Source organism: Lynx canadensis, chromosome C2 (assembly GCF_007474595.2).
Source record: "Lynx canadensis isolate LIC74 chromosome C2, mLynCan4.pri.v2, whole genome shotgun sequence".
In the NCBI taxonomy this organism is placed as follows: Eukaryota; Metazoa; Chordata; class Mammalia; order Carnivora; family Felidae; genus Lynx; species Lynx canadensis.
Window position 1 is genome coordinate 34128961 of NC_044311.2, and position 17598 is coordinate 34146558.

Below are 17598 nucleotides of genomic sequence, written 5' to 3' on the forward strand. Positions count from 1 at the left end.
GGCGCCCGGGTGGCTCAGTCGTTTAAGCGTCCGACTTTGGCTCAGGTCATGATCTCACAGTTCGTGAGTTTGAGCCCCGCATCGCGCTCTGTGCTGACAGCTCAGAGCCTGGAGCCTGCTTCCAATTCTGTATCTCCCTCTCTCTCTGCCCCATCCCCACTCATGCTCTGTCTCTGTCTTAAAAAATAATAATAAAAATTAAAAAAACATTTTAAAAAAGAATTTACTAAAGACATAGCTCAAGGGTTGGAAGCGATATTCCGTTTGGACAATATTTTGTTTTTATTTGGACAGTGTTTTATTTGGACAATGTTTTTGTGTTTTAATTTTTTATGAGTGGTTGATACATAATGTGTCACAATGATAGTGATTCAACTTCCATGTTCCTTTCCTCACAAGTGTACCTACCATCCGTCAACATAGCTTTTTACAGTACCACTGACTACATTTCCTATGCTTTCCCTATTTTTCACATGACTTATTCATTCCACTACTGGAAGCGTTTATCTTCCACTCCCCTTCACCCATTCTGGCCACCCGTCCATTCCCCTTCCCTCTGGCAACCATCAGTTTGTACTCTGTAGACATATAATATTTTTTTAAGTCATTGAGTTAATTGTGAATATAAAAAATCTTATTTATGGGGCGCCTGAGTGGCTCAGTCGGTTAAGCATCCGACTTTGGCTCGGGTCATGATCTTATGGTCCATGGATTCGAGCCCTGTACCAGGCTCTGTATTGACAGTTCAGAGCCTAGAGCCTGGAGCCTGTTTCGGATTCTGTGTCTCCCTCTCTCTCTGCCCTTTCCCCACTCACACTCTCTCTCAGGCACGCAAAAATAAACATTAAAAAAATTTTTTTTAATTTTTTTTTTAACGTTTATTTATTTTTGAGACAGAGAGAGACAGAGCATGAACGGGGTAGGGTCAGAGAGAGGGACACACAGAATCTGAAACAGGCTCCGGGCTCTGAGCTGTCAGCACAGAGCCTGACGCGGGGCTCGAACTCACGGACCGCAAGATCATGACCTGAGCCGAAGTCGGCCGCTTAACCGACTGAGCCACCCAGGCACCCCTAAAATTTTTTTTAAATAAAATCTTATTTATAAATATAACCTTGTAATTTTTCTCAAAACACTTCTAGGCAAATCTAGCCACACTGAGCTCACATTCTTAAAAGGTATCAAATGGCTACAGTATGTAGTAATGGCCCCCTTTAGAAAGATGGTACATAGCTGTCCAATTTGCCACAGTCCTCACCTAACCTGCTTCCCTCAATTTCATTATTTTCTTGATTGTGTAAGCTTAAGTTTGCAACCTCTCCAGCCATTAAAATCTTCACCTTCCTTCCCTTTACTCTTACATACTATGACTGTACATTTTAGTGTCAAGTTGGCTAGGCCTTGGTGCCCAGCTGTTTAGTCCAACACCAGTCTAGATAATGCTGTGAGGTATTTTTAGATGTGATGAACATTTATAAATCAACAGACTTTAAGTAAAGGAGAACCGCTGATAATGTGGGAGGGCCTCATGCAATTAAATGCCTTAAGAACAAAGACTGAGACCCACAAGAAGGAATTCTTTCCTGAATCTGCAGCCTGCAGGCCTGCCTCAAAAGCACATGAACCAATTCCTTTAGTTATTATTTTTAAATTTAATTCCAAGTTAGCATACTATAATAATGATTTCAGGAATAGAATTTAGTGATTCACCACTTACATACAGTATCTAGTGCTCATCACTTAACAAGTGCCCTCCTTAACACCAATCACCCATGTAGCCCATCCCCCACCTAACACCTTACCAGCAACCCTGTTTGTTCTATTTAAGAGTCTCTTATGGTTTGTCTCTCTCTCCATTTTTATCTTATTTTTGCTTCCCTTCCCCTATGTTCATCTGTTTCTTAAATTCCACATAAGTGAAATCATATATTTGTCTTTCTCTGAGTGACTTATTTTTACCTAGCATAATACATTCTAGTTCCATCCATATTGTTGCAAATGGCAAGATTTCATTCTTTTTCATCACTGAGTAATATTCCAGAGAGAGAAAGAGTGTGTGTGTGTGTGTGTGTGTGTGTGTGTGTGTACACAACACATCTTTATCCATTCATCAGTTGATGGACATCTGGGCTCTTTCCATATTTTGGCTACTGTCGATAATGCTGCTATAAATAGAAACATTGGGTGCACATGCCCCTTTGAATAGACAGTTTTGTATCCTTTGGATAAATACCTAGTAGTCCAATTGCTGGGTTGTAGGGTAGTTCTTTTTTTAATTTTTTGAGGAACCTCCATACTGTTTTCCAGAATGGCATTCCCACCAGCAGTGCAAAAAGGTTCCTCTTTCTCCACATCCTGGTCAACATCTGCCATTGCCCGAGTTGTTAATTTTACCCATTCTGATAAGTGTGAGGTGGTATCTCATTGTGGTTTTGATTTTTATTTCCCTGATGATGAGTGATATTGAGCATCTTTTCATGTGTCTCTTAGCCATTTGGGTGTCTTCTTTGGAAAAGTATCTATTTCTTCACTGGATTATTTGGTTTTTGGGTGTTGAGTTTGGTAGATTTCTATAGATTTTTGATACTAACCCTTTATCCAATATGTCATTTGCAAATATCTTCTCCCATTCCATCGGTTACCTTTTAGTTTTGCTGATGGTTTCCTTTGCTGTGCAGAAGGTTTTTATCTTCAAGAGATGCCAATATTTCACTTTTGCTTTTGTTTCCCTTGCCTCTGGAGACATGTCAAGTAAGAAGTTGTTGCGGGCCGAGGTCAAAGTGGTTGTTGCCTACCTGTTTTCTCTAAAATTTTGATGGCTTCCTGTCTTACAGTTAGGTCTTTCATCCATTTTAAGTTTATTTTTGTGTATGGTGTAAGCAGTCCAGGTTCATTCTATGTCGCTGTCCAGCTTTCCCAACACATTTGCTAAAGAGTCTTTTTTCTATTGCATGTATTTTTTTAATGTTTATTTATTTTTGAGAGAGAGACAGAGTGTGAGCAGGGGAGGGGCAGAGAGAGAGGGAGTCAGAGAATCTGAAGCAGGCTCCAGGCTCTGAGCTGTCTGCACCAAGCCCAACATGGGGCTCAAACCATTAACTGTGAGATCATGACCTAAGCCAAAGTCAGACACTTAACCAAGTGAGTCACCCAGGCACCCCTCTATTGGATTTTCTTTTCTGCTTTGTCAAAAATTAGTTGGCCATATGTTTGTGGGTCCATTCTCGGGTTCTTTATTCTGTTCTATTGATCTATGTGTCTGTTTTTGTACCAGTACCATACTGTCTTGATGATTACAGCTTTGTAATACAGCTTGAGGTCTGGAATTGTGATGTCTTCAGCTTTGGTTTTCTTCATCAACATTACTTTGGCTATTCAGGGTCTTTTGTGGTTCCACACAAATTTTAGGATTGTTTGTTCTAGCTCTGTGAAGAATGCTGGTGCTACTTTGATAGAGATTGCACTGAATGTGTAGATTGCTTTGGGTAGTCTCGACATTATAGTAATATTTGTTCTTCCTATCCAGGAGCATAGAATGTTTTTCCATTTCTCTGTGTCTTCTTCAGTAGCTTTCGTAAGCTTTCTATAGTATTCAGTATATAGATTTTTCACCTCTTTGGTTAGGTTTATTCCTAGGCATTTTATGGTTTTGGTGCAACTGTAAATGGGATCAGTTCCTTGATTTCTCTTTCTGCTGCTTCATTATTGGTGTACAGAAATGCAACCATTTTCTGTACATTGATTTTATATCCTGAAACTTTGCTGAATTCATGGATCAGTTCTAGCAGTTTTTTTGTGGAGCCTTTTGGGTTTTCCACATAGAGTATCATGTGGTCTGCAAAGAGTGAAAGTTTGATGTCCTTCTTGCCAATTTGGATGCCTTTTCTTTTGTCTGATTGGTGAGGCTAGGACTTCCAACATTATGTTAAATAACAGTGGTGAGAGTGGACATACCTGTGGTGTTCCTGACCTCAGGGGGAAAGCTCTAAGGTTTTCCCCACTGAGGATGATATTACCTGTGGGTCTTTTGTATATGGGTTCATGATCCAAGATGGGTCACATGAACCAATTCCTTTAAAATAAATCTTTCTATTTACATCAGTATATATCCTATTGGTTCTATTTCTCTTGAGAACCCTGAATAAACCTGAAAAACCCAGTTTTTCTGTATTAAAGGAAAAAGTATCTTCCTTCTTTCCAAGGCAAATGATGCCTTCTCATTCATCTTTAGGTTACTTGGGACTGTATGTGAAAGACTACTCTCTATAGGTTACTACAAATCCCTTGAACTCCAGCCAAATTGGCTTAATCACAGTGACATTAAAAAAAAAAAAAAAAAAAAAGCCTACACTCTTATACCTATGCACTTTTGCCCATAGCATCCAAGCAGTCTAAAATGACTACCTTTTTTGCCTTTCTGCTTTCCCAAATTTTACTTTTAAGCTCAAATACAACCCTCATCTGCTTTGTAAAGACTTCCCTAGTCACTCTATCCAAAACTATATTGTTCTTGTTTTAAATTCCTATATTACTGTCTGTTTTACTTTAGTGATTACTTTATTATTACATTATATGTATTAGTGTTTTTTAATCTCTTATTATTTTTAATTATTAATGTGTTTACATTTTATCTCCCTTACTAGATTGTAAAATCTTACAAGGTAAGAACCATATCCAAATCATCCCATCTCTGTAGAATCTAACACCATCTAAAAGACACACTCTCACTTGGAAATAGGGAAGTCTCTGAAGTTACTTGATATAATGCTACTTTCTGAAAAGAATGAAACTAGGAATTGCTCTATCATTAGTTGTTCTTGTTTTTCCTTCCTTCTTTTTTCTCTCCATCCTGTCCCCCCCCTCCCCCGCTTTTATTTTTTTTGCACTGCCCAAGGTGCTAGAAGGAATCAGCAACCAGCACAGCTCTGCCATTGGTCCTGAAGTGTTTCTGGAGTCATTATTCTCGGGGCAAGAATGTAAGAATGGAGTAGATAATTTATCTGCATGTTTTTTAAAGTATATCAAGTAGCTAAAACAATATGGCACAAGGTAGGTGCTCAAATATTTGTTAAAAGAATTATTCCATCTATGAACAATGAAACAAGGGCCTTAGATAACCCTCAGTTATTTTACGTTAGTCGAAGATCATTATCTTTATCTTTACCCTTATTTTTTAAATCAGAGCTGATAAGTGTGTTTTACTCTCTATGTTTGATTTTTCACTATGACCTTTTACCTTTATCTCCTTTAAGTCTGTATACTAATTAGTTTGGACTTTGTTAGGCAGCTAGTCAAATCTTATGTACCCTGTGGATACACTCAGTAAGTGTCCAGTGGCTAGATGACATAGAACAAATTATAATACTTCAACAAACTAAATACTGTTTCTTCTGTGACCAATATTTTGGTGGCTGTTAAATACACATATCTTAAAATAAATGCAATAAATTTTAACATAAAAAGTCAAATGCAGTCTTCAAGATCTTTATAAAAAAAGGAAATCATAGTTATATTAGGAAGATTTCCAAAATATATTTAAAATTTCATGAGATTATAAAAAATTTTGGTGTGATTCATGACTAGGTAATAACTTTAAACACTGTAATACGGGGCACCTGCGTGGTTCAGTTGGTTGAGAGACCAACTTTGACTCAGGTTATAGTCCCATGGTTCACTGATTTGAGCCCCACGTTGGGCTCTGTGCTGACAGCTTAGAACCCGGAGCCTGCTTCAGATTCTGTGTGTCCCTCTTTCTCTGTCCCTCCCATTTGTGCTTTGTTTCTCTCTCTCTCCAAAATAAATAAACATTAGAAAAAAATTTTTAATAAAAAAACTGTAATACATGATTAGTCTTACCTTTGTTTATGAAGTTTTCTAATTTTAGATTCATAATAATCAATTAGGCAAAGCAACCTAGAAAACAGAAGATAGACTTAATTTTCAAAATTTGGTATTGGAGCATTTACTACTATTGTCTCTATATAAGTTCAAATTACAATGATAAATGTACCAGCAAGTTTGTTTAAAAATGTGATTTTTTTACCCGAAGCATTATATTAAGCCATATATTTTATATTAATTTCAAAGTATAGGTTTTAAAATAACCACAAACTTCATATCTCAACATATTAAATGAATATTTTCCTTGTCCTAGCAGTTCTACCTTTAGCAACTGCTCCCACAGAAATATTTGCTTAAGCTTGGAACTCAAAATGAACAAAGCTATCCAATGCACCATTATTTACAAAAGTAAAAACCCAGAAATAATCTAACTGTTCTTCAATAAGGAAAAGTTAAATAATGACACATCTGCTCTATAGAAAACAATGAAGCACAGAAGAAATGATGTAAATTTGTATGTCCTAATAAAAATTGATAAGGAACAAAAGTAACGTTGCATAGCCAAATGTAGAGTATTACTCTATTTGTTTTAAAGAAATAATTTTAAGTGACGTTGTCTTTATCTTGAATAAGAACTCTGTGGGTTGTTGTTGTTTTTTTTTTTTTTGAGAGTACATATCGGGAAGGGGCACTGGGAGAGGGAGAGAGAGAATCCCAAGCAGGCACAGCATAGAACCTGATTCAGGGCTTGATCTCATGACCTGAGCTGAAATTAAGAGTCAGTTGCTTAACCAACTGAGCTACCCAGGTGCCCAACTCTATGGGTTCTTAAGTGGGGGATAATACCATAACCTAGGGGATGGTTCTAGTTGTCACACTAACTAGTTGGGGAGAGGGAAGGATCTTAAAAGTTCATCAATGGGGGCGCCTGGGTGGCGCAGTCGGTTAAGCGTCCGACTTCAGCCAGGTCACGATCTCGCGGTCCGTGAGTTCGAGCCCCGCGTCGGGCTCTGGGCTGATGGCTCAGAGCCTGGAGCCTGTTTCCGATTCTGTGTCTCCCTCTCTCTCTGCCCCTCCCCCGTTCATGCTCTGTCTCTCTCTGTGCCCCAAAAAATAAATAAACGTTGGAAAAAAAAAAATTAAAAAAAAAATTCGGTGATTTAAAAAAAAGTTCATCAATGAACTGACAGCCCTACTACACAATGAACCAACCTCTGCAAAATGCCAATGGCACTCCTGTTGTTAAACCCTAGGAAGGACACAAACTAAAGTATTACAAGTGATTATCTCTGGAATGTGGGAATTAGGAGGGGTAAGCAGATACATAGTATTTTACTTTACACACTTTTATACGGTTTGAATTTTTATAAACGTGCTGCATTTGTAATTTTTAAAAACCCTTAAAAAATAACACTTTTCACATTCTTTTTTTTTTAATTTTTTTTTTAAAGTTTATTTATTTTTGAGACAGAGAGAGACAGAGCATGAACGGGGGAGGGTCAGAGAGAGGGAGACACAGACTCTGAAACAGGCTCCACGCACTGAGCTGTCAGCACAGAGCCCGACGCGGGGCTCGAACTCACAGACCGCGAGATCATGACCTGCGCCAAAGTCGGCCGCTTAACCGACTGAGCCACCCAGGAGCCCCACATTATTCTTTTTAAAGCAAGAATTCATACTTTTTTTCCATCTGAAGAAAATTACTCATCTCTTTTTTTCAGAGCTTATTCAACCAATTGTGCTTTTACTATACAACTTTCTGGGTTATTCTTGCTCTTCAATCTTTTTCCGTCTCAACACATACGAGCTTTCCTATTACCCTGCAAAAATGCTTTAATTTCTTTTATATCCTTCACAAACCCCCTCACCCCCTACTTCTCCCTTATGCCACCACTCCATCCCTCTTTTTCTTCATAGGAAAGTTCACTCATTCTGATTGTTACCAGATACCTTCAATAAACTTTTCAGGAAGACTTACTGTGTGTCAAACTGAGAATTCTGAGCAAGACAGTGAGAAGGCAAACACATAAAATGATTAGGCAGCATATAACACTTCTTATCACCTCTCTTTCCTGAAATACTTTTTTTTCCTTAGTTACCCTGACCCCCAAAGCTAACTCCTCTTTTCCCTCTTCTTTCTTCCTCTATCTGATATCTGGAAGGTCTCTGGAGTTCGGCCCTTCTAATTGCAGGCCAAGTATCTCTACATGGCTGATGGAAGGTACCTACGCACATGTCCATACATGAATTCATCATCTTCCATCCCTCTTCCCCAAACCTAGCTTGAAATTGGGCTATTTTTGAATCCTCTCCTTCTTTCAGTATCTGTGGCCAGTTAGTCTGGACAATTCCTGTCCATCTTTGCCATAGTTCTCCTTTCTTTTGGCTCTAATGCAGGCCTTTGCAATCTCCAACCTAGACTACTACAGCTGATTAGTAACTTGTCTTTTTGTCTCTGGGTTTAATTTCTTTGATCAGAAATCCTAAGGGGGGGTTAGGGGGGTGGTTCCTGCTATATAGTAAGCAGAACCCAAACTCTTCAGCCTGGAGTTTGAGTTCTTCACAAAGTTCCAGCACACCCTTCCATATTGTCTCTTAAGACACTTACCATCATCATTTTGTGCACTCTATGCTCCAGACCTCTTGGACTACTTGCTATTTTCAAATATATTCCGTTTTCCTGCCACCATGATTCTCTAACTAAAATACCTTTCCTTCATCTCTACCTATTACAATTCTATAGCTCCTAATAATCAAGTTTATAAGTTACCTCCTTCATGAAGCCTTTTTGGTCATCCCCATCTTCCTCAAAGGAAACTAACCTCTTCTTCTATCATGCCCACTTGGTATCCTATTTGCCCCACCATTACAGCACAGACCACAATCTGCCTTCTATTTTCTGTTTCTACCTACCCAGCTAGATTATCAAGTCCATAGTGGCAGGAAACATGTTTCTACTCATCTGTGTATGTTCTATATTGTTTTGCCCAATGCCTTTGTAACTTTTAAAAACAGCCATAGTGGTTCCAACTCATGTATTACTAATAGGGTTAATTCACAATTTTTTAAGCTCTGTACCTCAAACTGAAAATTAGCTTTATTAAAAATCCAATAGAGAATTTTCAGGTCATCAAATTCACACCTGAATTAGCTTGACTTCGGATGGCACATAAATTCTCCCAATACTTCTCTTTCTCTTGCCCTCTTACTCACTCAAATTGGCTGGTTTCTGTTCTTGTCTTCATTCCCCTTCCTCCTTCATTCCTCTCTTATATGCCTCTTTCTCCCACTATAATCATCTCCCTTTCCTTCTTTTAGTTCTTCCTTACCCCTATTTTTCTTTCTTACCCCTATTTTTCTTTCTTTGCTTCTCTCTTTTTTAAATTTATTCACACCTAGGAGAGCCTTGGTGGCTCAGTCAGTTGAGCATCTGACTCTTGATTTTGGCTCAGGTTGTGATCCCAGGGTCATAGGACTGAGCCCCACATTGGGCACCATGAGCCTGCTTAAGATATTCTCTCTCTCTCTCTCTCTCTCTCTCTCTCTCTCGCTTTCTCTCCCATTCATGCTCTCTCTCTAAAATTAAATAAGTAAAATAAAATAAAATAAAATAAAATAAAATAAAATAAAATAAAATATTGAGGTGCCTTGTTTGCTCAGTTGTTAAGCATCCAACTCTTGATTTTGGCTCAGGTTGTGATCTCATAGTTCATGACATCAGGTCCTCCATCTGGCTCCATGCTGACAGCAAAGAGTCTGCTTGGCAGTCTCTCTCTCCCTCTTTCTCTGCCCCTTCCCCATTCATGTGCGTGTGCTCTCTCTCTCTCAAAAGAAATAAACTTAAAGAAAAAAAAAAAAGTAGGGCATCTGGGTGGCTCAGTCAGTTAAGTGTCAGACTTGGGCTCAGGTCATGATCTCACGGTCCATGGGTTCAAACCCCACATCGGGCTCTCTGCTGACAGCTCAGAGCCTGAAGCCTGCTATGGATATTCTGTGATTTTCTCTCTCTCTGTCCTCCTCTGCACTCTCTCGCAAAAATAAACATTAAAGGGGTGCCTGGGTGGCTCAGTCAGTTGAGCGTCCGACTTCGGCTCAGGTCATGATCTCACAGCTCATGAGTTCAAGCCCCGGGTCTGAGGCTGACAGCTCAGAACCTGGAGGCTGCTTTGGATTCTGTGTCTCCCACTCTCTCTGCCCCTAACCCACTCGCATTCTGTCTCTGTCTCTCTAAAAAAGAAATAAACATTCAAAAAAAAAATTTTAAATAAACATTAAAAACTTTTTTAAGTAATAAAATAAAATTTATTTACACCTATCTCTATATATTTATGGTATCTTAATTTTAATTTTTAAATTTTTGTCCTTTTTATTCCTTCAAAAGGATGAAAATTATATATATGTATTAGCTCTTAAATAATTATCAAAATAATCTAGTCTTAACTCATTTTTAATTTATATGAGAACTCATTTTTATAGTAAAAGAGAAATATAATTCTATTATGTAAATACATAAGACTAGTTAAAATTTAATTCATTTATCCTATTAAATGAAAAAAAAACATGGTGCTACCTTTCATACAAAAAGATGAAATATGGGGGTGTCTGGGTGGCTCAGCTGGTTAAGCGTTCAACTCTATTTTGGCTCAGTCATGATCTCACAGTTCATGAAATCGAGCCCCACATCAGGCTCCACGCTGACAGCATGGAGCCTGCTTAGGATTCTCTATCCCTCTTTCTCTCTGCCCCTCCCCTGCTTGCACTCTCTCACTTTAAAAAATAAACTTTAAAAAGGTAGGGAAAAATGAACATAATAATGATACTGCTTGTATTTGCTAAAAATAACACTAAACATTTAAAATTACCCATAGGGGAAGTAAGGAATAGGGTCAAGGGGACAGAAATGAAAACACAACTTTCTGAATACGAATAATTAGTTTTGACTTTGGAATCATATTGGATGTCTTACATATTCAAAAGTAAATCAAATATAAAAAAGCAATCCCTAAAAATTGAAAACACATTTAAATAAACCTAACTGTATATTAATCTGGTGACACACACACAAAGAAATATTTCAAGGTATTTTACAACACTGTATTTGACTGCATCCTAGTAGATTACTGGTGTCTAAGATAATTGCAAAGAAATTTAAATTTCATAAGTAGGCTTATTGTTAGCAGTAATTCTGGTATTATTTTGAAACCATTTTCATATATTACACAATAAAGCAAATGAATAAGTATTATATTATTGTTAGAAAAAAGGATTTCTAGCATAAAAGAAAGTTACAAATGTAGAATCAGACTTTCAATCCTGTAATGTTAACTTTAGATGGAAAAAAAAATTAATGATTTGTTTTCTCCCCAGAAATATATATATAATTCCCTGCACTCTTCACTAAAAAGTCCTAAAATCAGTGACAACATAATAAACATTATAAGCATGACAAGCAACCCCAACATCCAGACTGTGGTCTCTAAAAACCATTCCTAACTCAAAGAAATGTCTAATTAATTAATTTTAATTTTAATTTAGTCAATTCTAAATGTTTAGTGTTAGCTTTAACAAATATCTGAGTCCACTTCACAAAAGCGCTCTGAGGCAAAAAAAAAAAATTAATTAAATAATAATAATGATAATAATAATAAAGTACAGAATGTGCCTTCTGCCTAAAAGTAAGAAATTTAACAAAGATTAATGCGGTTGGGTCGAAAGGATATAATACCAGCAGGAAAAAGTTCCCACTGGCTGAAGACAGAATAATTTTATTATTAAAATACTTGAGTTAACAACTTTAGAAAGAAGAGAGATAGCCACAAACAAAAAATCTTACTGCTTATCACTGGAAATCATAACAGCATCAACTTCTTACGCTAAAAAGTGAGAATTAAGGGGCGCCTGGGTGGCTCAGCTCGTTGGGCATCTACCTCTTGATTCCAGCTCAGGTTATGAAGATCTCACATTTTGTGAGTTCAAGCCTCTGCTTGGGACTCTGTCTCCCTCTCTGCCCCTCCTCTGCTAGCTTTCTCTCTCTCAAAATAAATAAACTCTAAAAAATTTTTTTAAAAAGAAAAAGTAGGAAGTAAAATGAAAAAACTGAACATTAATTCTATCTTCCCTGTAACAAACCACATAAGGCAACTAAACAGCCCCTAGTCAATAGGAAAGATTCTTTTTTTATGAAAGAATTAAACAACAACAACAACAACAACAACAACAACAACAGTAGAATTGAAAAATCACCATTTTGCAAAATCATCAATTGGGTGAAACCATTAGATGAAGAGATGATGGGGAATTTTATAGTGGAAAGATTATATTACTATTTAACCCCAACAATCTAGTATCCCTAAGAGTAAGTCAACAAGACAGTATGTGCCTAATATGTTACAATTAGAAGCAATACCACCTATGGAAGTATTTTGCCAAAAATATTTTTTCTTTTTTTTTTAAGTTTATTTATTTATTTTGAGAGAGAGTGAGTTTATTTATTTTGCAAGACAGAGAATCCCAAGCAGACTCTGTGCTGTCAGGGCAGAGCCTAACATGGGGCTCCATCTCACAACTGTGAGATCACAGCCTGAATAAAAACAAAGAGTTGGATGCTTATATGACTGAGCCACCCAGGCACCCCTGCCAAAAATATTTGTATCTAAATTTAGCCCTAAATTCCAGTTTAGAGGAAATACAGGAGACAGAAGAGTAAGTTCAATGACATAATAAGAAAGCAAATCTAGCATAAACCAGTTTCCAAAACAAATGACCAGTTTCTTCAACAAGTCAATGACATTTTGGGGGGAAAATAAGCAGGGAACAAAAGGAGCAAGACTCCTCTAGTTTATAAGAGATATAACCACTCCCAAGATAAAATGTGTTTTAAAAAATGATAATGAATAAAACTACACATATGAATTTATGTAGGAAACATTACTGTCTATCCAAGATGGTATGAGGAACTCTTTTGCAGAGATAAGCAAACACTCTGTTTTGAGTGACAATGCGCTCTTCCTCCTCTTTTGTTAATCTATAGATATCCTTTTGCAAAGAAGCAATGGTCTCTTGTTGCTCCATTTGTTTTTTCTTATAATGCTGACATTTTGCCTGTAAGAAATTTTTCAAAAAACATAATCACAATATGTACCTCTAGGACATGCTGCCCTAATAACATTGTACACAGCTTCTATCAAGATGCTTCATTCAAGAACTTTTAACAACTGTTTTCACATGGGTGCAAGCTCCAAGGACATTAGTAAGTCATAAACAGAAAAAAAAATCAAACAATAGGGAAACTATAATTAATTGGGTCTATTCAAGTTTGGGTAGTAAGTAAAGGAACTCAAGTATGTCCATAAAAATGATATAATTTCATAGATGAAAATAATAATCAGGAAACAACCAATATTAACAAATTGGATTTAACAAAAACCAGGATTTAAAATTTAGTTTTCTTTCTTTTTTTTTTTTTTGAGAAAGAGCATACATGCACACGTGAGCTAGGGAGGGACAGAGGCAGGAGGAGAAAGAGAGAATCTTAAGCAGGCTCCACACCCAGCACAGAGCCCAACAACAGAGCCTGAAATGTGACTTGATCACATGACCTTGAGATCACGACCTGAGCAGAAATCAAGTTGGATAGCCACCCAAGTGCCCCTAAAATTCAGATTTAGTGATCAATGATAATTCAAGATTTCAGATAATTCGATCAATTTAGGCACTCGTGCAATATGAGAGGCAACAAACTCAGAGGAAGTCCCTAACAAGGATTATTAAGAAATAATATATACCCCAAGATTTATACAAAGGAATATAAATCTTGGACACTCTCTTGCTTGTCTTCAATGAAATATCACTGGCCTGGTTTTCTCTTATTCCCTACCTTCAATCCTTCAATGTCCTTTGAAAGCTCATTATCAACAGCACTATCATTGCTGTTATTAATACACTTTTCATTAAACTCAGTGAGAAACTCCATCCCCACCTAACCTGCCTATAACTAAGACATACCATTTTCAAAAGAGAATGACTTGTCTAAGCACATGTTCACCTGCCCATAGTGTCAAGTTTACTGAGACTTAGATAGCCTCAAGGGGAAAAGGGGACTCAGCTTCTGATACTACAACATCTCCCAGTAACCAGTGATCATCTCCCTCAGCCCCCAACTGGAAGTCAGGCAGTTGCTTTAGAGCCAAGTGATAAATGTCCCAGTTCCACCTCTATCTATACATTAGCAATGAAACCAGAACTAATCATCAGTTTTGCAAGGTTGCAGGTGTTAAGAGCAATATACAACCATGAACTGTATCTCTCCTAAGTCATTCTATGAGGCCAACATTATCCTGATACCAAGCAAGACAACACAAGAGAAGAGAACCACAAACCAATATCCATTATACACACTAATGTGGATAATCTCCGACAAAACTCTAGCAAACCAAATTCCTTAACATATTAAAAGGATTGTATACCAGGACCAAGCCACATCTATTCCTAGAATGCAGAAATGACCCATCATATGAAAAATCAATGTACTACACCACATTAACAGATTGAAAGGAAAAAAAAAAACATATGATCATCTTAATTGATGTAGAAAACGCATTTGACAAAATCCAACACCCTTTCATGATAAAACACTCAGCAAACCAGGAACAGAACGAAACATTCTCAACATAATAAAAGCCATTTATGGGGCACCTGGGTGGCTCAGTTGGTTAAGTGTCCGACTTTGGCTCAGGTCATGATCTCACATTTAGTGAGTTTGAGCCCTGCACTGGGCTCTGTGATCACAGTTCAGAGCCTGGAGCCTGCTTCAGATTCTGTGTCTCCCTCTCTCTGCCCCATCCCTACTCATGCTCTGTCTCTCTCTGTCTTAAAAGTAAATGAAACATTTTTAAAAATTTTAAAAAGCCATTTATGAAAAACCTAGAGTGAACATCATACTCAATAGTGACAGACTGAAAGCTTTTCCTCTAAGATCAGAAACAAGGCAAAGATGCCTGCATTCGTTAATTGTATTCCACATAGTACTGGAAGTCCTTATCAGAGTAATCAGCCAAGAAATGGAATAAAAGGCATCCATTTTAGAAAGAGGTAGAAGTATGTTTGTAGATGATATGGTGCTATATGCAGAAAACTTAAAGTGTGCACAAAAAGAAACCTGTTAGAATAAACGAATTCGGCAATGTAGAAACATACAAAGTCAACACAGAAAAATCAATTGCATTTCTTGTTTTTTGTTTTGAGAGAGAGAAAGAGAGAGAGAGAGACAGAAAGAGAGAGAGCGTGCGTGCGAAGGAAGGGCAGAGAGGGAGGGAGAATCCTAACCAGGATCCAGGCTGTTGGTGCAGAGCCCCACATGGGGCCCAATCTCACAAACCACGAGATCGTGACCTGAGCCAGGACCAAGAGTCAGATGCTCAACCGAATGAGCCACCCAGACACCGCTCAATTGCATTTCTGTATTTACAATGAACAATCCAAAAGGGAAAGTAAGAAAACAATTCCATTTACAATAGATCGAAAAGAATAAAATAGAAATAAACCAAGAAGACAAAAGACATACATTGAAATTATAAAAAGTTGCTGAAGGAAAGTGAAGACAACACAAATGAATGTCAAGACATTCTGTATTCACAGATTGGAAGACTTAATATTGTTTAGAGGTCAATACTACCCTAAGTGATCTAGAGACTCAATGCAATCACTATCAAAATTCCAATGACATTTTTTTTTTGCAGAAACAGAAAAATATGTCCTAAAGTTCACATGGAATCTCAAGAGATCTTACACAGCCAAAACAATCTTAAAAAAGGAAGAAAGTTAAGGTTCTTCAACTTCCTGATTTCAAAGCTTATCACAAAACTATAGTAATCAAAACAGTGTGATACTGGTATATACCAACAGAGTAGAACAGAGAAAGCCCAGAAATAATCCTGTGGATACATGATCAAATTTTTTTTCAACAAGGGTACCAAAACCATTCAAAGGGAAGAGAACAGGCCTTGTTCAACAAATAATGTTGGGAAAACTGGGTATCTACATACTAAAGAATTAAGTTGGACCCTTATCTAACACCATATACAAAAATTAACTTAAAATGGATCAAAGATCTAAAGGTACAAGATAAAATTATAAAATTCTTAGAAGAAAACATAGGACAAAAGCTTAGTGACACTGGATTTGGCAATCATTTCTTGGATAAGACACAAAAAGCACAAGAGAAAAAAAAAAAACAGATAAATTGACTTTCTCCAAACTTAAAACTTTTGTCTATCAAAGGACAACCAACAAAATAAGAAAATATTTTCAAAAGTACATAGGATAAGAGTCAGTATCCAAAATAAACAACTCCAGGGGCACCTGGGTGGCTCAGTTGGTTAAGCATCCGACTTCGGCTCAGGGCACGAACTCGCGGTTTGTGAGCTCAAGCCCCGTATCAGGTTCTGTGCTGACAGCTCGGAGCCTGGAGCCTGCTTCAGATTCTGTGTCTCCCTCTCTCTGCCCCTCCCCTGCTCATGCTCTGTCTCCCAAAAATAAATAAATGTTAAAAAATCAATCAATCAATCAATAAACAACTCCAACTACTCAACAACAAAATCCAATAAAAAAACAAGAAAAGGACTTGAATAGACATTTCTCTAAAGAACATATACAAATGACCAATAAGCACATGAAAAGATGCTCAACATCACAGACCATTAGTAAAATGCAAATTAAAACCAGAATAAGATACCACTTCACACCAATTAAAATGGCTACTATTAAAAATACAACAAAAATAAAAAATAACAAATGTAGGTAAGGATGTGGGGAAATCTTGTGCCTTGCTGGTAGAAATGTAAAATAGTGTAGCAACTTCAGAGAATATATTGCAGTTCAAGAAAAAATTAAACATAAATTTACCATATGACCAAGCAATTCCACTTCTGGGTATATAACCCAAACAACTGAAAGCAGGGACTCGAATAGACATTTGTACATCCACGTTCATAGCGGGATTATTCACAATAGCCAAAAGATGAAAACAATCCAAGTGTCTATTGATGGATGAATGGATAAACAAAATGTGGTATATACACACAACAGAATGTTATCAGGCTTTAAAGAGAAAGGAAATCCCAACATGCTACAACATGGATAAATCTTGAAGACATTACGGTAAAATGAAATAAGCCAGTCACAAAAGGACCAATACTGTATTATTCCACTTATATGAGGTAACTAGAATGGTCAATAATAAGACAAAGTAGAATGATGGTTGTCAGGAGCTGCAGGGAGCAAAGAATGAGGAGTTACTGTTTCATGAGTATGAAATTTCAGTTTGGGAAGATGAAAAAAGTTCTGTAGATGGATGGTGAGGACAGTTGCACAACAGGAATGTATTTAATGCTACTCAAGTGTATACTTTAAAATGGTTAAGTTTTATGTTCTGTATGACGATATACAACAAAAAAAAAGGGCGAAAATCAATTTATCTCTATAAACAAGCAATGAACATTAATAAATTAAACAGAAAATCGGGGTGTCTGGCTGGCTCCATCGGAAGTGTGTGCAACTTGATCCCAGGGTTGTGAGCTTGAGACCCAAGGTAGGTGTAGAGATTAAGTTTTTTATTTTTATTTTTTTAAGATTTTATTTTTTAGTAAACAATCATCTACAATACATCTATCTACAATAAAATCATCTACAATACCATTAAAATATTGGATACTCAGAGCTAAATCTGATAAAATATGTGAAAGGCCAGAGTATCCCAAA

At 37.1% G+C, this 17598-nt stretch overlaps 1 protein-coding gene across 8 annotated transcripts in view; it reads right to left on the reverse strand.

Annotated features, from left to right (window-relative positions):
- The window catches only part of CEP70 (centrosomal protein 70), an 86300-nt gene that overhangs the window by 29479 nt on the left and 39223 nt on the right, over nt 1–17598 (reverse strand). For all 8 annotated transcript variants that reach the window (XM_030328611.1, XM_030328616.1, XM_030328617.1 and 5 more), the window contains 2 exons: nt 12773–12942; nt 5857–5913 (listed from right to left, as the gene is read on the reverse strand). In XM_030328611.1, the coding sequence (XP_030184471.1) occupies nt 5857–5913; nt 12773–12942 (227 nt within the window). The remainder of the gene's footprint in view (nt 1–5856; nt 5914–12772; nt 12943–17598) is intronic.